The 19691-nt window shown below is 44.7% G+C and overlaps 1 protein-coding gene across 1 annotated transcript in view; it reads left to right on the top strand.

Annotated features, from left to right (window-relative positions):
* Positions 1-3319: 3319 nt before the first annotated feature.
* LOC123821769 (prolyl endopeptidase) overlaps positions 3320-19691 on the top strand; it is a 105369-nt gene continuing 88997 nt past the window's right edge. Inside the window, exons 1-2 of the mRNA XM_045843495.1 lie at positions 3320-3564; positions 8571-8645. Of these exons, the coding sequence (XP_045699451.1) occupies positions 3520-3564; positions 8571-8645 (120 nt within the window). The 5' untranslated portion in view covers positions 3320-3519. The remainder of the gene's footprint in view (positions 3565-8570; positions 8646-19691) is intronic.

Genomic DNA, 19691 nt, shown 5'->3' with positions numbered 1-19691 from the left:
GAATATAAAGATAGACCTTCCTCCTTGTGAATGCAGCCAGTGCCTGCGTGCAGCATGGTAAGTGGAGAGTGAGATGGATTTCAACTGCCACTCTTCTCCTGACTAAGTGTCCTTGTGCACTCACCACAAATCCTCAGAGATGACTATATGTGGTTGGAAGTGATGCTTTGACAAGAACTTGAGATAGGATTGAACCAGCCAAAAAGCAATAAATGATTACTAGCCCGCCTCCTTAGCAGCATGACTCTGGGTAACTCAGTCCAGTGCTTGAGGTCAGGCACTAGAAGGGAGGCTGCAGGCTTCCCTGGAGGTCCTTCTGTCTCTGCTAGCCCCATTTGCCCAAGGGCCTAGTGTTGTAGGAATGGGTTGTTCTAGGTTAGAGCATGAGTTCACCAGGTATTACTTCTATAATTCCCCTGAAGTAGTGTGCAGTGACAGAGGTCAAAGAGTGCTCTGGTATATATTCTGGAGGTAGCACTTCCATTTCTGAGATAGTTCCAGTACTTCCCTTTTCTTCATTTTCGGTGGACAAGGTACAGTATGGACTTTGAGGTTAAATGATGAATTTGAATCTTGACTCTACCTTCTCTGTATGATGACTTCAGACAAATCCCTCTAAAGTTGCTGAGATTCCTTTACCTTTTCTTTTTTAATTTATTTTATTGATTATGCCATTCCAGTTGTCCCAATTTTCCCTCCTTTATTCCCCTCTACCCTGCACACCCCCCCTCCCACCAGCATTCACTGCCTTTAGTTCATGTCCATGGGTCATACTTATAAGTTCTTTGGCTCCTACATTTTCTACACTATTCTTAACCTCCCCCTGTCTATTTTGCACCTACCATTTATGCTTCTCATTCCCTGTACCTTTTCCCTCATTCTCTCCCCTCCCCCATCCTGCTGATAACCATCCGTGTAATTTCCATTTATGTGATTCTGTTCCTCCTGTTCTAGTTGTTTGCTTAGTATGCTTTTGTTTAGGTTCAGTTGTTAATAGTTGTGAGTTTGTTGTCGTTTTATTGTTCATATTTTTTATCTTCTTCTTTTTCTTAGATAGGTTCCTTTAACATTTCATTTAATAAGGGCAAGGACCTACATCCAAGATTATTCTATCCAGCAAAGGTATCATTCAGAATGGAAGGGCAGATAAAGTGCTTCCCAGGTAACGTCAAGTTAAAGGAGTTCATCATCCCCCAGCCTTTATAACAGGGGTGTCAAACTCATTTTCACCAGGGGTACAACAGCCTCATAGTTGCCTTCAAAGGGCTGAATGTAATTTTAGGATTGTATAAATGGAACTACTCCTTAACAGTTAAGTGAGAGCTTGATGCTGCCGCTGGGTAGAAACAGGGTGCCAGGCCAGATAAAACAAGGTGGAGGGCTGGATTTGGCCTTCAGGCCTTGTGTTTGCTACCTGTGCTTTATAAAGTGAAATGTTAAAGGGACTTATCCTTTACCTTTTCTGTAAAATGGACTTTGCTAAGAGGATTAAAGCAGAAAACACATAACAAGTATGTGGCAAGCATAAGTAGTGTACACTCTGTCCAAGGGGAGGAGAATGGTGCTCATGTTCCTCTCCACCTCACTGCAGTCGCAGAAGACATTGCTGGTAGCCCATTACACTATCTGTGCCATGTATTACAAACCGTTGGCTTCAGAGCCCAGAGGAGCTGGGCACCAGCTAGCTCCCTCCATGGAGAGGAACAGAGGACAGTCCCAGAAGTTTGATTTGTCCTTTGCATACCACATTCCCGTAATGTCTGCTTTAGTTCCCACTAAAATGAAGTCCTAGGGAAGTTCCACATATTAATGGGTGTCCTTGTAGATAATAGAGTACCCCTACTTATGTAGGAAGAGAAAGATCATTGAGAATGAGTGCTGGCATTAGAGTGATCTGGGTTTGAATTTTAGCTCTATTTCTCCTTTTTTTTTTTTTTTGCTTAATTTATGAACTCCTGAGTGAAAGTCTTTTTCTCAACTGTAAAAATGGGATTTTAGTTTTTATCTCATAAAGTTAAAGAAGAAAATTTCCTGCCATATAAGAAGCACTCAGTAAGGACTTTATTATTGTTGTTGTTGCTGTTGTTGTTTTTATTAGAAAATTTGCAGGGTCATGTGTACCAGGTTGCTTTTAAAGAGCCCCCAAAGTGACAGAAGCATAGGACAATGCCTGGCAGCCCCTGGGCCGGGGACTGGGGTCAGCTGCAGCTGCTATGTCCCTGTGTTTGCACTAATTCTGGCATCAATAGGGTGAGCTCCCCCAGAACTGAGAATTCTCAGGCTGCTCAGGGAGGGGGGTCTGGGGGCATATGCAAAAACATGATTATAAAACATCCCACCATGAACAGAAACACTGAATTAGGGGGTGAGACATAGAGTTGAGTAGATACCATGTGCACTGAGAATTCGGGATGTGAAGGGCTTTCTGTTCACACCCATGACTCCTCCCAGGACTTTTAAGAAAGCAGGAGTACAAAACACACTGAGCACACACCACAGCTCAGGCTACAAAGCTCACTCCAGATGGGCCAGGAAGCAAGTGCAGAACACGTATATCATCTAATAGCTAAGAGATGAAGAAAGGTAATTATTAAATTGTCATTGCATCGAGGTCAAGCATCTTAATCTAATACCTTCCCCCCACTCCAGGGACAATAGTAGGTGCTCACTAGACAAACATGTTGGCAGGAGAGGATAGAAAAACCCGACGGAATGAACAAAAGACCCTAGATGATTTCCAGTGCTCCCACCTTGGTCCCTTCTTAACTGGTAAATCTCAAATAAGGGCTCATCCATTGTCAGACCAACAACTCAAAGCATCTTCATATTCCAGTGTCCACCAGGGTGTTGAAGAGAAGAGAGATGTGTTCCCTTCTAGGTCCTCACGATCCATTATCCCTTCCCTTCCAAGTCCAGAATCGCAGGCAGTAGAAAGTGGGCCACTTTAAAGCTCTTGGCTCTCCTGAACAGGAAGACAGGGGAATCGCTTAATAAGTAAGCCTCGCCGTTCGGGCGGGTGGGGCCGGGGTCAGGGGCGGGGGGTCGGGGAGAGCGGGTCAGGGGTGGCGGGTTGAGCCCAGCAGGCGTAACTTGACCTGGGCTCCACGCAGGGGTCCCGGAGGCGTGGCTCGGCTGCCGGCTCCGCGGCCTCGGCGGGCAAGGCGTTGCCAGCGCTGCGGTCCGGCGTGTCCCGGCAGCACGTCCCACGCCCCGCGCTCCTGCAGAGGGAGCTGTGAGCCCGCCTGGCGCACGCTCTGACGCCCTCTCCGCTTCCTCTCGCCGCTGCTGGGCCCGCCCGCCGGGGAGGGGCTCCGGGACTCGCGACAGCTGCTTCCTGCTTCCCGGACGTCTCCGAGGTGCCCTGCGGGTCCTGTCGTGCTAGCCCCACCCGAGAACCTCTCTCATTCTGTAGCCTGCACAGCTCCTGCCCGCACCCCAGCCTTGCCCCGCAGCCAGGCCAGCTCACCCGCGTCTGCTCTTGGAGCCCACGCCCCACGCGACCCCCTGCTCGCTCCGGCCATGCTGTCCTTCCAGTACCCCGACGTGTACCGCGACGAGTCTGCTGTGAGTACAACTGCCGGCGCCCAGCCGGCTGCCCTCTCCCCCGACCCTGCCTCACCCGCAGCCCCTTGCCCCCTGCGTCCCTCCCCTCCCCCTCGGCCTTTGTCTGCGAGAAACGGCCGGGGGTCGCGGGGCTCCTCCCGAGCCTCAGAGTCTCCGGTGGCCGTCACTGTCCGCCGGCTGGCGGCGGAGCCTGTGGTCAGCAGCCGCTTGGCAGTTGCCTAACATCAATGGGGTCAAGGGCAGACGCCTAGGTAGGAAGTGTTAACTGCTTTTTTGACTGGCGGAGACTCTTGCCATAAATATGGTGGTAGGAGAAAGAGTGTGTATGTGTAGGTGATGTAGAATTTAAATACAAAGCAAACTTTTTAAACTTCCGCATTTAAAATCCTTAGAGTTGAAGTTCATTCATTCGATTTTAAAACGTGTATTGAGTGCCTACTCTGCCCAAGGCCAGGTGCTGGGCATTTGGGGATGCAGAGACAGAGAAACGCCAAAGGTGAACAGTGACCCCTAAGTGTGGCAGTGCTGATCCAAGTTTCTCTAAACAAGAAAAGGAGTTGATAGGGTGCTAAAGGAGGCCTTATAAGAGAGAAGGAATGGCCTTTTTCAGGACGATCTTAAGTTTTGCCTCATAAAGAGGTTAGCTACCATTTACCTAAACTGTAGATGAACTCAGGATAACTGTTCAGATCCAATGGGTGGAATTGGTGGGCAAACAGCTTTTTCTGTGTGTATAAAAATAAATTTGGCATCTTAAGAACTGTAGTGCATCCAAATGTTGTAGGCATGATTCCCTTAGAAATAACCAAATTTCTCATGTTACTTAAAATAGAATTAGAAAAAAATATTTTTGTATAGTGCAGTTATAATTTTTATTCTGCTTACTTGGACCTAATTTATGCCAGATTGTACTTTAAAGCACATATCATTTTAGGTTAAAGGGTACTGGCCTTTACAATAAAGAACATGTACTTTTCTTTTTATTTTTTTAAAAGATTTTATTTATTTTTAGAGAGAGAAGAAGGGAGGGAGAAAGAGAGGAAGATAAACACCAATCGGTTGCCTCTCATACTCTCTGAACTGGGGACCTGTCCTGAAACCCAGGCATGTGCTCTGACCCTGACCAAAATTGAAACTGTTGACCTCTCTGTTTGTAGAATGCCCTACCCCCTGAGCCACACCAGTCAGGGCAGGACATATTGTTTTAAATTGAGACTTCCAAGTGGCACTGATGCATTCATGGTTTCTTTGACCACTGGCCATATGGTAACCATGTTTTCTAAGGCTGTTCAACCTTTTGCTTTATTAAATTTACTCTAACAGCCCAAGAAGCCCTATTCCTGTGGTTCAAAAGGTTATTTCATTTGTGTTTGGGAGTAAAGTGATCCTGCCAGCATGGAAAGGACAGACCAAGTAAGACCTGAGTGCTAGTTCTGCCTTTGTCACTCACTAGTAGGATGCCCTTTGGCAGATCATTTGCTTGTTATCAGCCTTCTTTCTCATGTATGAAGTATTAGGGCTGGCTTACAAACTAACCACAGGGCTTACTTACTTGCTTCTATGATAAGGATGTTGTCTTTCATTCATTCACATGACAGTCTAGCCCTGCGGTGTGCCAGACTTTAGTAATGGGAAGACATATGAGCAGCTCAGTTCAGGTCTAGAGGATCTTTGAGTTTTGGGGATTGACAAAAATATAAATAATTACCCACTATGTGGTTTGATCAGTGCCCTTTCAGATTTGTTTTGTTTGGTTTTGTTTTGGGGAAAGGGGGTATTGTTTCTTGCTTTGTTTTTCCCTATTTGTGTTTCCAGAATCCTGCAGTTCATTTATTTATGTTCAAGAGTTCTTAAAAGGGTTAAGTGAGGATTTCATGAAGACATTAAACAGATTATGAATAATTAACTCAAAAGGGTATATATACAGTACCATGGATTTTAACACTCTTCAGTTCCTTCTCACCAGAGAACTCATGATAACACTAAGCCTCATGGCCCAGAGAAAATAACTGTGACCCAGCTTGGACTCTGCTCTGTGGGTCCCACAGGGTGCTTATCTCAGCCCTGGTAGCCTACATGGGGTATTTTTTTCTCCTGGGACACGAGTCCTGATTACTAAACCCTAGGATGGACTTAAGCATTAGCTCAAATTATAGCCTTGATTTCTAAGATGGGTTTATTTCTCTGCAGCAGGCACTAGACATTGCTGTAGCTCTCTGTCTCGCCCACTTGATTATCTTTCTGCCATGTGCTGGGCAGTCTCCTGCTGAACTGTGGAGTTGGATCATGCAACCCTTTCTGGTGGATTTCTGCTCTGGTGAGCAGAAATTTGGAAACCATGGTACTTCCTATGTAATGCCATTGCCATCCCCTGAGAGTGCTGCTGTTGATAATTCATGCTTGTGGCAGGGGTTAGAAGAGTGTGTAGGGTGAGTGGGGAACACAAGAGGATGGGATTAATTTCCACCAGTAGCAGGAGATAGTATGTAAGTTGAGCCTAGAAGTTGGCCAGTTAGATAAGGTAGAAAGAATATTCCTGGCTCTCTGACTAAAATAAAACCGTAGTTACGTAGGCCATGAAATTGCATGTGTTTGTAGGATGGCAGGAAGGCCTTTGTGAACACAGCATCCATGGGTGGACACGCTTGGATAGAGTTGGAAAAGAAAAAAAGTGGGGCCAGGTTTCATGGGCTCTGCCTGCTGTGGGTACATGTCTGCACTTTATCCTGAAGGTAACAGGCGAGTTGTTGAACTGTGTGAGTAAAATATTGAATAGTCACAGTGGCTTATCAGGGCTCTCTTTTTAGAGCCTCTCAGGAAGGTGAGGAATGATTTGCAAACTTAAATCAGATGAGAGAATTAGATACTACATAACTTGAATTCAGAGGATGTGGCTCTGCGTCCACTCCATTTGGTAGGACATGGTCTTGTAGAAGAAAAAAGGAGAAGGGGACCCTTGGCTGCTGGGATTGTCTTTGGGACAGTGAGGACAGATGGGATCTTATGGCTGTGATCTGTGCACAATGGTTAGATCCCAGGGACCTCTGAGTGAACAGTAAATCTGCAGCCTTTACTCTTACTAACTGCTCTGAATTGCATTCCGTAATGTGTAAAATAGGAATATCATTAAGCCCCCTACCAGGTTCCTTTAAAACACCCAGCACAACAGTGTGGATATTCAGTAAAGGTTTATTGCTTTGGTTCTAGCAGTTGGCAACACCTTTATTTACTTGGTTATAAAACTATCATGGTTTCCAGTTAATCTTTTTGTTTCCATATGAAAAGTTAAGTCTGGATAGGGGTAAATTTTAGTAACATCATAACCTAGGAGCATGTTTGAAGTGCCTGGTCTATCCCCTCCAAGGATTATTTGGGGGAAAGCTGTTGGCGGATTGTCTTTAATCCCAACTGTGGCTGTGAACTCAGTGTGGCCCTCGCTCAGCATGTCGCCCAACCTTGTTCCTGCCAGTCCAGTGTTGAACCAGAAGATCCTTTACAGGATTCTTTATCTGGTTTCTTATCGACAGGGAGAAGAAGGTTGTTATTTTACACATAATTTATAACTACTTCAAGGTGTGTGAAATGTAAAAACTTGAGAAGATAAAAAACTTACATTCACTTGTGACAGGTAAAATTTAGTGGCTTTAGGTAAGGTTTGAAAATTGCCCCCCCCCCCCGAAAATCAGTAATTTTATGAAGACTTGTTGGAAGTTTTAGGCCCTGGTTTTATGTCCCTTGTGTGTGTCAGTCCCCGCCAAGTGTTCCACCTGACGTGCCCATTCTTCCTGGTACGCATCTCCCCAGGTGTCCCCTTCCCTGGCACCAGGAGAGAGCAGAGGCAGACCCTCCCTTTGCACATAGCCTAGGGTTTAGGCTTGGGGGATGCCTCTTACTTGGCAGCAGCCACACTGGTACTTTGACCAGAAGTAGAGACAGCAGGTTTCTCTTTTCCAGGAGAGTGTTTGCTTTCCTTAGGGATTAGCCTCTACCTTCTGGTGTAGTAGCATAGAGCAAGCAGACAGATTAAAAACTCATCGGAGGTAGTAGTAGTCCTTCCCGACAGTTGTGTATGAGAAGCCGGCATGTTGGAGTTGTTCAGAGATTTAATCAGAACAACATTGTCAGTGTGGTTTCAGTGGACTGGTTTAATCATGATGGCACGAAACGGAGAGGTTTTGTAATGATTTTTACCTTTGCACAATTTCTTTCAGCATAAGCACTTGGGGGAGGGATGACTCCAGATTGCTGGTCTAGACTCGGTCAGTCTCAGAGGCTGACCCAGGAATTTGGGCTTTTCATTAAGCTCCCAGGTAGTTCTGATGATCAGCTCCCAGGGGAGCTCCCAAAGGTCTCCCCTCAGCCAGGCCCTGCTTGCACCAAGCAATTTTATTTCTGTCAGGGTAAAGAAAGCATTCCATACAATACACAAAAAGGAAGCAAGGCTTCAGTTTAGAAGTGCTCTTTCATTGCATGTAAGTCCACCTTTTCAGCTGATGCCAATTGGAATCATTATAACTACACATTAGTCACTTTCTTTGTGGCAGTTGAGACTTAAAGGCAAGCCCAATCATATCATGTATCGTAGGGAGATTTTCTAATCATTAGTAAGCTTTACCAGAACAGGAAAATAAGCACATGTGCGTGCCTCTTTTTCCGTCCCACTGCATGGTGTGGTCCTGCACTGTGCCACCGACAGCACATTTTCAGGTTTCTTTAGCACAGCGGCCGGCCTTTGTTTTGTGTTGTACAGATGGCGCTGTTTCCTACTCTGACCTTTCATCTCTCCTCCCGCTCCAGCGCAAACATTCTTTTCACTAAGGGTGGCTTGACACCTTTGAGAACCTGCCAACTCTGGCTCATGTGGTAGTTTGGGCACACATGTTGCCAGTGAGCCAATTGGGGTGTTTTTGTCTGTCCCTTTCCTATGCCTCCATCACATTCAGAAAGCAATCATTTAATTGGGGTTAAACACTGATTCTCTAATGACACATTTCTGTCTTTTGCAGGTACAGGATTATCATGGGCATAAAATTCCTGACCCTTACACTTGGCTCGAAGACCCAGACAGCGAGCAGACAAAGGTAATTGGGACTTATAATTACAGACAAGGCAGCCTCAGTGACTAGCGCCAAGCCAGTGACTAACGTTGGTCACCACGGCTGTCCCTTCCTGGTACCTCCCTGTGTTCTCTGCGGTGGGATGGGGAGTGTACGTGTCACCACTGCCCCTTTCTGTCAAGTGATTCATGGGAGAAGGTGAAAGTATTTTTAGCCCCAGAGAAGATCACGTAACTGTTCTGAATAGTGTTTACAGTTTGTAGTGACACTGATGAACCAACTATTTGAAATGAAAATATTAGAACGAAAACTGATTTTGACCAAAAGAAAATCTAGAGAAAAATCATGTAAAAGAAAATACTCCCTAACACGTTCCCCCCCCCCCCCAAAGGAAAGAAAGTCTTATTGAACAAATATCAGGTCTTGAAAACTAAAAGCTGATCTTAGACTAAATACTAATTTTTAATACAACAATAAAAAAATGAAACAATAATGAAATTATAAGTAAACTAATAAGTATCTTCTTATATTTTATAGAAGTAAAGGGCTGAAGGGGACAATTTTCTACTCTGTTTAAAGGATAAAGCTTTCCCATTCTTTTGGAGAAACACAGGACTTTAGAGCTGCAGTCTTGTTTCATTAATAAAGCTACTTCAAAGTGCTATTTCCCACAGATATATTTTCTTCCTTGGAGTTCCCAGGTCTGGTCATTTGGGACTCATCACTGACATGCACTGTGTGTGGTTAAGTAAGTTTGCCTGGGTGAGGGCTTAGCGTTTCTCCAGTCCACTTCAAGTTCTTTGACTCTTATTTACAACTGTATTTACATAAGACTATGTATATGGTTTTCATATGCACACCGTTCCAGAAGTTTATTAGAGCCTCTTTAGAATCCCAGAGTACATTTACCATTTAAAAAAAAATGTTAAATGCACTTTGAGTGGTTTTCCAGGCCCTGAAAAGCCTGTGTCTTAGCATCTCTTGTATTTGCGGCCCCTAGCCAATGTTCTCTGGAGAACTGAACTCAGATTTCCAAGGCAGTTCAGATTTGCCAGGGAAGCATTTGCTCCTGATGCGGACCTGGCAGTGGGGTTAGGATTCCGCCCCTGCCCATCACCTGCTCCATGGTTCCTGGTCAGTGGGGTTACAGATTCTACTGTCTCCTTGGGGAAGAGCTGGGTGAGCTGGGCACAATAATCTATGGAAGAGAAAAAATAGAGGTAGGAAGAGGTTGCTGCTGCTCAAGTAAATCTCACGTTGTCTCTTTCTTCTTCCTTCATGCCCACGCACTACCTTACCTGCTTTCTTTTTTCACCACCCTCACCTGTTCTTGCTTGCATCTCTCTCTGCACCTGACATTAGTGGTGGCAGTGACCACAAGGTGCGGGAGGACGTAGATAGGGCTTCTTATGGTAGAAACACCTAAAACTGCTCCCCTGTCCTTTGTCCTTGAAGGGAGAGTAGCACTATTTTGAGACTTCATAATGGTTTTTACTTCTATCTATAATCCTCCTTCTCTCCCTTTTCTAGGTGAGAATGATCAGTATTTGGGTTTTCATCTTTCTGTCATGAACCGTTGGGGTATAGAGGTGGTAGATAGAGATTCTCAAATGAGAAACAGATGAGTATCTTAAGGAACAGGTGAAGGCTGTGCCTGTACAAGTAAAGCTAGGAGGAGCAGGGAGCTGGTGTGGGGCTGCCTCCTCACCTGGAACTGGCCACGGACGACCTTGGTCATCCAGCATGGCCTAGGCTGAGACAGGGATTGGGTTTGGGAATGGAGAATTCCAGGCAGCTACATAGTCTGTGGTGATGGAAAGCACCAGGGTAGGGAAATGAACTTTCTGTGTATCTCTTGGAAGACCGTCCCCAAGGACCATCTCTTTGATGATTACTTTGAAGTATCGGGTACTTCCGGTGTTTCTTCAGTCTTTGATGGTGATTGAGTGATTCAGCAATGCCAGAACGGCCCAGCTTTGGTGTCTGTGTTAATGGATGCATACTTTGCCATCCTTAAATTAATAATGGCTGGTCCTATGGTTGACAAGCCACTTATTATTAGACGACTCTTTGCTAATTAGTGATTTTACAGTCAATATGTGATGGAACTAATGGGTACACACTGTTATTTTCATGGTGTATACTTATTGGATGCTTATTTTGTGCCAGGCGTTTTACCGACAGCTTGGCCTACCCTATCTCATTTCATCCTCAGACCCTAAAGTAGAACTTTGTATTTTCCCCATCTTACAAATGAAGAAATTGAGTTCCTAAGTGATTGAGTAACATGTCCAAGGTCACTCGGCTAGCCAGTACTGGAACCCAGTAGCCCAGGTGGTTTTTGATTTGAGGTGTTAAAAATAACAAAAGAAAGAAAGACTCTGGGTGTAATAGCTTTGGGAATACAAGCCGTAGACATACGAGCACACTCGTGTCGGTGTGTGCTGTGGGACTTTGTAGGTCCTCCTGCGTGGACCCCGCGCCCACCGCCCCACTCCCACGCAAGCCAGTTGAGATGGTGTACCTCGGGTGTCGAGGGCTTGTGTGAGCTTTTGCCCTCCCTCAGCATCCTCCATACCCACCCCCCTCACTCCTCTAAGCCGGCTTGTTGCCGAGGAAGGCTGCTATGTCGTCTGGGATCTTGTGAGCTGAATTTCCATCTCGGACTGAAAAGGCAGGGAGTGTGTTTCTGATGAGCAGAAGAGCGTTTTCTGCCATAGTTGTTCATGTGCACGTGAAGGTACAGCTACCTTCATGTAAAGAGAAGGGTGTTCACATTGGTTCCAAAACAAAGAAACAGCTGCTGGTTGCATTTTCAGTAAGACCCAGTCAGGAAGTAAGGAACACTGGTAGGCAGCTCTTCATAGTTAAGACCTGAAATGCTCTCAGCAGTCCTTTGATTTAGCCTCATACTTAATATGGGTTATTCAGTTCTGACAGTGTCTGGCGTTTAAAGCTTTATCCTTTAAAAAAGAATATCAGAGCAGACTAGTAACTTAGAAAATTCTCAAAAACAAGGGTGGGGGAGTTAAATCTGGATGAATCCTTTCAAGCTGTCAAAGCCCATATAAACACGTTCTATAGCAAATGTTCCAGATTGTAAGCGATCCTACCTAACGTAATTGATTCTTAGAAGTGAACCCAACCTTGATATGAAAACGTAACAGAGATGCTTTGTAAAGAGGAAAGAGTAGGCCCACGCTGCAGAGTAGACATATAATGCAAGCCACACGTATAATTCAAATTTTCCTAGTAGCTGCATTTTAAAAAGTAACAAGAAACAGGTGGACATAATTGTAATATATTTTATTTAATGTGGTAACGTTGACCCTTGAACAACGTAGGAGTTAATGGTGCCAACCCCTAAACAGCTCAAAATCTGCAAGTAACTCTGGGCCTTGGCTCTAGGACCACCCACGCCGCCCCCCTCAGCCCGCAGATCCCAGAGTGTGGACTGAAATGCTGTCTTCAGTCCACGGTTAGTTGAAATGAGGATGCAAAACCAGGGGTACAGAGGGCTGACTGCACACTTACTGAAGGAAGTTCACTGGTAAGAGGACCACACAGCACAGACCTTTGTTCTTCAAGGGTCAACTGTGTACTCAAAGTATTAACATCTCAACATGTAATTAATATAAAACATTAAGATATGTCACATCCCTTTTTTCAAACAAAGTTGTGAGACGTGCCATACATTGCCCATGTGCAGCCCATGTCAGTCCAGGACAGCCCCAGCTGCCAGGAGCTGCAGCGGCCGGCCCGTGGCTGCTGTGTCGGACCACAGACGCACGGGCCCACCTTTCTTGTGAAGATAGATGGAAAGGGCAAAAATTAACATTAGCAGATTTTTTAAAAAGAGTTTATCACAGGGATTGAAGGATAAGTTAATGTTACTAGATTAAATAAAGTCATATAATTATCCTAGTAAATATTAAAAAGAAATTTAAAAAGAATTGAAAGAAAATCTAAAACTATAACCTGGAATAATAGTGCTTTAATAAGATGATAGTCAAAAAAGCAATCTAAATAGTAGGCTTCAATGTCTGTGTCACTACTGTTTTTGTATGTTTGCAAATCTTTGACCAGTGCAATAAAAAAATAACCAACATTTGGACAGCAGAAAAAATCATTTCTAACTGTAGGTTATATGATTGTGTATCTAGAAAACAACTGAAAACGTACTATCACTAGAATTAATGAGTTCAATAAAGTGAATGCATACAAAGCAAATATAACATCAGTAGTACTCATATATGCCATCAATAATGAAAAATTAAACCTGTCTGAGAGCGACATCACAAAACAAATGCTTGAAAAAGAAGAGATTTCAAGTCTACTGGGAGAGGAATAATGTTATGTTGGACTTATGGAGATCTTGAAAGGGGCCAGTTTCAGGCATTACTTACAGTAGTGAGAAACTGGGAATGATCTCCATTTCCAGCAGTAGTGTAGTGTTTCAGCAGAAAATCAAAATGTTGCACTATACAAATTGCTTACTAAGATGAAAAAGTGCTTATGGCAGAATATTAAGTGGGGGAAGGATGGAAGATTGGAGTGCTCCAAATAATTACAACTTTAAAAACTACTCATAAAACAATTCTAGGAGAATCTTGATGGAAGTATAAAACTAAAGAACAAAAATAAGATTAAGGGAAAGGTCTGTTTCAAACCACTTTACCTACTAAGTGTTGTATACTCTTGACGTGTCTGAGCTGTAGAGACATTTCAGTGGTGTAAAGTGAGAAGTTTTAGCACAAGGTGCTGGAGGGGGAGGTTTGCCATCATTAAAACCATTTGAGGAGTAGATAGGCCAGACCCAGCAGGCAGGCAGTTAGCCTATACCTCCCAGTGAGCAGGCGTGCCCAGCTTGCCCTTTGCAGATTATAGGAGGAGTTTGTGGTGTCTTGTTGTATCCTAGTGTTTTGACACTGAGGTAATCTGAGCCCTCATCCTCCGTCTATGATGTTAATATGCATGCAGTTGACTTTCTAATCTTTAACGTCCTAAATTTCCCTCTAGTTTCCTGGGGCAAACAGAATAAGCTCACCCCAAACCCTACACTCTGCCTTAGCTCTTTGTGATCTTTTCTTCCTTTTCCAGTTGGTCTCCAGGCCCCTTTGGGTGTGCCCTGCTCAGACCTTATTTCAGATCTTACCCCAGGCCATCCCCCTCTTTCCCTCTGCCTGTCTACAAGCTACTCTGCATGTCCTTCAATGTAGCTAGAAGATTCATGCCCTCCGCTCCCCCCGCCGCCCTATCTTCCAGTAACATCTCCCATCCATGTAAAACCTCCTCTTCATGGTCAGCAGTGGCCCAATGGCCAAATCCAGAGACTTTAAAACTGTTCTGTGTTCACCGCTGTGCAGATGGACCACATGTCTAGGAGAATCGTAGACTTTTCTCTAGACTGGCCAGCAGACTACTCTGCCGACTCTCAGGCTCTTGGAGTTGCTTCCTTTGCTTTCTTCGCCAAGGCAGTCAGTAGTCTGACCCTCAGGTCGTTCTGGGAGTACTACATGAGTATTTATTTTTCCTGGATTCTCTGACCAATGTGGGACACCGTTTGCTTCCTGATGGTGATAGATTCTCTTTACATCACTTGGCATGGTTTGCAGCCCACGGTCCAGACAGAAGCAATGTGCCTGCTACCTCTTGAGGAGTCTCCCAATCCTAACTATCTTTTGTGGCTTAAGTTTCATAGTCGAATATTCCACAATTTGTTACTGAGTTACTAAAGGGGAGATACACAGAAAAAGGAAGAATGTATACTTTTCAGGAGATAGCTGCCTTAATTGTAACTAATTGTCAAGTCTGGCTTTCATAGAAACTGTCCAGGAGCTTTAGCACAGAAGGGCACCGAAGGTCAGGTCGAGTATCAGCTGCGTCTGTATGTAGGGTGACTAATTTTTTTTCTCCCTGAGAATTGCCCTGGGGAAACAGTAGCAACAGCTCTGTTTCTTTTGTGGATTGTAAGAGAAGAACTCTAGTAGGAATCAGCCAAAAACAAATGTTCATTCTTTCTTTAAAAGCAAAATTTCAGTTTGTTTCAGGAAGGATCAAAGGAATACACAACATAGGTCTTCTTTTTCAAAGACGTTGTTTCCTCTCCCTTCCCAGATCCCGGTTTGGCTGAATAGTTAGGGGTGGTCCATTACATCTGCTGATAAGGGGCTAGGGAAGGTAGAGAGGAGAAATCCTCATCTTGCAGGCTAAGAAACCTGGAAATGTCGCCTTTCTCTTCCTCTGTCCCCACACTGTTTCCTTCCTTGGTAGGAAGGATTTTAAACCTTAAAGGACTTCTGATCATCTCCAGGATATTAAGGTAGCCTAGGATTTCCCTGTAAGGTATTCTAATGTCATGGAGGTCAAAGTTTAGGGAGGTCAACACCTGCTTTAAGTTATGCCTAGGGTCTAATGAAATGTGTGTTTTTTCATTTGTTTGTTCCTTGCTTTTGTTTGCATTCTGTAAGATCGCCCCTGAAAGGGTGTAGTGTGAGGAGTTTCTGTTCTGCTCTGGTGCCAGCGTGGCCTAGACCTCCCTGCACAGGGCTTTCCCGAGCATGGAGCAGAGCCCGGTGTGCAGGGAGCCCGGTGTGGGGAGCCAGGTGAACCGGACTTCCTTTGTCCAGTTGCGTTTCTCCATGAGGCCACTGTGCCCTCAGGCTGTAGAAGCAACAGGAGACAGCTTGCTCCCGGAACTTCTAGCACCATGAAGTTCTAGTTCAATGTCTCTGAGCCAGAGACAGCAGATCAAGCCTACTGTGGGACTGGGGAATACATTAATTAAAAGTATAAAAGACTGGTTTGGTTTACGGTGTCCTTTGGAGACTTGAAGACAAATTGTGATTGTCTGTTCTGTGGATGGTCCTTTCACCCTGTGTGCTTTGCAAGCATCTGTGATGTTACTTCTGTCGGGAGGCCGGGTAGATGGAGGAACCAGGTCCTTGCCAGATGGGACTACAAGTCAGAACACGCAAACATAGCCCTTGGTCTTCCATTTTCTTGTTCTGTGAGCGTAGTAAGCTACCTTAACCTGGACTCATTTTCTTCATCTATCAAATGAAAATAATCATAGTCAAATCATCTAGTTCCAAGGTTGTAATGACGCCCAACTGAGCAAATGCGTGTAGAAATTCATTTTCCATCTGCAGCAGTGGCCTGGGCAGGCGCAGATGGTGCAGCTTGGGCACCCCTGCTTTAGTGTATCCAGGTGGGGACTGCCAGACTCTAGTCCCCCAATTGCTTCGTCGGAGGTCGAACAGTAAAGACTCTCAATTTTAATTCATGACACTAAGCAGGATTTTCCTTTTGAATTCTAGTTTTTTTAAAAGACATTCTGAGCATTGATTTTTTTTTTTAACTCAATGGAACTCCTTGTTTCATTGTTCTCAGGAATGATGATTAAACTAGGCCAAAAATACCTTAAAGCTGTTTGGTAGTGTTACTTTTAATTGCTGCCTTCTGAACCCCACCAGCAGAGCTGTGAACGCCCATTCCTGTTTCATGTAAGGACCTGAACTGAGAGTTGCCACTGCATCATCCCTCCTCTAGTGGAAATGGGAGACTTTGTGGAAGTGGCTTTGGGTAAATATATTACCACATGTTATCTCAGTCTCCAGGACTTCTGAGGTCTTTAATGTCTCACCACCTCCTATGGAAGTGTTTAGCCTTATTATAGTTTGTAAACAGAATGCTCATAAACCCATAGTTGAAATATGTTTTTAGGGAACAACTTTCTTTTGATCTGTGGATGGGACAGTTGTCAAAAGTATGAGGGTATTACTGGTATGGGGTCAACTTTTTCTAAGTACTGCCTTATCTTTTTCTCTCTCCTTTTCTTGGCCTCCTGCAACTCGGTTTTTGAGGCAAGCAGTAGAAACTGATAGTGGCCGAGGTGGGCACGTAGGCATGCAGGCCAGAAAGGCCAGCTTCTTCTGGGATGGGCTGAAGGGGCCAGGCTTGGATCAGGCAGGAACCGAGTACTGCTAGGGCCCCACGGCGGGAATTCCTACTTTCCACCCAGCACTGCGAGTGGCCTCAGTGATCTCCAGTCATTCAGCCCTCTGTCCCTTGTGCCAGTGACTGTGTCCCGAGCAAGGGGGTGTTGATTGCCATGGGCCAGAGACTTCTCATTCCTTGGGTTGGTTCTGCTGGCGATAAGAAAAGTTTTGGGTTGTGTTCATAGGACAACTGCTGGAGCTGCCGTCCCTCTGAGAAGGGAGGACACTGGGAAGGAGGATGGATGCTGGCCACCCCACATACCACAGGTCCACTGGTTTCCTTCTCTCTCCCTTCTCCGTATATGCTTGCTTCCTCCCTTTCTCTCCCAGCCCCAAGTTTACCTGTGTGCCCACTGTGCTGAGAATTAGGTTAAATGGGAGGGGGGCAGGAAGGAAGGGGTACACTGTCATAAGCAAGACAGATGTGGCCCACGCTGACATGGAATTAACTGCATTCCAGCTTGGGAGGACCAGAGATTGGAGGTGAGCAAGCCACTGAGCCTCTGAGCTGCTGGAGGTCAGTGTGAACGGTGGCCGAGCCACGTCTCACCTGGAAGCTGGGTATCCAGCTGTATTTGTTCACAATCAGGGAAAGCTCCCTTTTAGAAAAGCAGACCCTAAATGGTTGATGTAATGCTAAAGTGCTGGTTGGTGCACATCGAACATTGATGTTTTCCCTGTAGGCCATTACTCCGAGTTGGTTTCAATCTCCTACAGTTCCTTTACCAGAAATGCTGATATCAGATGTGGTATGTTTGGGAGGAACTAACAATTAAAGAAATAAGATAAGAAGTCAGATAACTCTGACTTCTCCCAGGCTCTTCTTTTCCGTTCCTCCTCTGCGCTAGTTGTCTAACACCCATCCCCACCCCATTCTGCCATGTCCAGGGGAGAAAGCATCTGCCCTAAAAGTCACCCAGGCACTTGTTAAACATTTCCAAGCTCTACTTCTGGGGCGTCTGACTTCAGTAGGAGTCTCTGTCTCCCACGCACCTCGCCAGGTAATTAATCCTTAAGGTCCAGGAAGCTTGGGAAAACTGCCCTAGAGAATGCTTAGTTAGACACAATTAGGGAAAGATAATAACACCTTTGGTTATTATTGGCCCACTTTCAAGGAGCTGAAGTTTTAGTAGACTCCTCACTGCTGTTTACAGGGTCTTTATGAATTGGCGGGGGTGGGGGCGGTGTTTATGGCTCTAATTTTTCTCCTTGGGGAAACCAAGGCATATGCCATAGTGAAGGCGTCTGGGACTCTTCTATATAATGTTGCATGGTGCTCTGTTTGAATTGGATCCCTAATCATACACAAAATTCTTTGGAGTGCCAGTTCTGACTCATACTTTTCTCTTTGTTTTTATCTCTGCTGACATCGTCCTTGTTCAGGCATGCATTGCCACTGCGCTGGATGGTCACTCGCTTCCTAAACTGTCTCCGTGCTTCCACAGTTTTCTCTCTACCTGTCTCCCCCAGAAACTAATGAGAACCCTTAGAGATTATGGAGCCTGTTAATGGGAAGGCAATGGTGTATTGTCATTAAAGGGGCAGCTTTAGACAGTAGAAAGACAGTTTTGAATCTTGGCTTTACAGTTTCGCCACATGTGGGATGTTGGTTGTGTTGTTTAACCTCGCTGGGTTTCAGTTTTCTGATGTAAAATTTGGAGGCGACTGTATAGTAGTACTGAAAATTAAGTGGTGGTGTTTTTGAAAGATGCAATGCAGTGGTAGATACAAGTGAGTGCTTACTAAGTGTTGGTCATTGTATTTATTATTGAACAGTTCAAATAGCATGGAAATTTTCTGCTTAAAAATTGAAAGACCGTGTCTATAGAGCTGTCTGGGAAAAACTCTTTTATTTCAGTTGTGGGCTCTTTTCCTCCACTTACTTTCATGGTTATTGCTCTGTTCCAATCATTTTTCTTTTGGGACCACTTTGGTATTTGTATTTTCTAGAAAATGGTCTGTATTGTTGGGGTTTTAAAATTTATTAGCACAGGGTTATGTGTAATATTTCTTCATTATAAGAGACTTTACTCTCCCTGTCTGTGGTTATATTCTTCATTGTATCTAATTTTGAGTTACCTGTAACTTCTTTCTCCTTTTTGGTTAGTTTAGCTAGAGCTTTGGTAGAACGTGTGGGGTTTTTTCTTCTCTTTTGTAAAAAGCATAATTTCTAGCACTTAGAAATTATACTCCTTTGCTTCTCTAGTTCATTATTTTTTCTATTGTTACTTTAAAACCTTTTTTTGAATGCTTAGTTTAATTTTACTGTATCTCATTTACTGATAAAACAACTGTTTGAGGCTTCCCCAGTCAGCCCTCTCCCAGACTGCGCATGTGCACCCAGCCTCACCTTGCGCGCACACTGCGGGCCTCCTGGAAGAGCTGCGTCAGTCAGGACTCCTGGTGACCGGTGCCCGGACCCAGCTCACATGAGCTCATCATATAAAAGAGCTGAGTGGCTCACAGAACTGATGACCAGGGTACATGTGCCTATAGGTTCCGCCTGAGCCAGGAGTGTATGTGATATTTCCGGGTACCCGTCTCTCTTTGTCTCTTATGTCATCTGCTTTTTCTGATTATTTCCCATCAGCCTCTCCTGTGTGGTAGGAAAGATGGGCCTTGGCTCTCTGTGGGTTTCACAAGGGCAGCAAGGGACATAACTTGTAGCTCCCAGTGTTCATCTCTGTCCCTGCAAAGGATTCTGCTCCCTTAGCCTGGGTTCATGAATACTTTATTGACTGTTGCCTGTAGATACAAATCGAGCACTCTGCTTATGAAAATGAACAGGGCTTACTTATATAAAAGATGTAGAAAGGAGTTAACATAGTTAGAATACTTGTAGTGGTATCAGTAACATCATCTGTGGCAGATGGTGGTACAACTTACCAGTGCCCAGAACGATAAAGTCTGATTGAGAGAGAGGGTGAACCCCAAACTTTCTTACGGCATAACTGTCACTTTCTGGACCCAGCTTTTGTTTTTCTTTGTTTTTTGTTTTTGTGGGAGGGTGACACTGAGCACCTCACTGGGGCCAGGCGTACCATATCAATCACAGTGTGATCACTGTCCT

This window comes from Phyllostomus hastatus, unplaced genomic scaffold, assembly GCF_019186645.2.
Source record: "Phyllostomus hastatus isolate PE091 unplaced genomic scaffold, TTU_PhHast_1.1 phas_contig_40, whole genome shotgun sequence".
NCBI classification, from domain to species: domain Eukaryota; kingdom Metazoa; phylum Chordata; class Mammalia; order Chiroptera; family Phyllostomidae; genus Phyllostomus; species Phyllostomus hastatus.
This window is presented reverse-complemented; position numbering and strand designations above follow the sequence as displayed.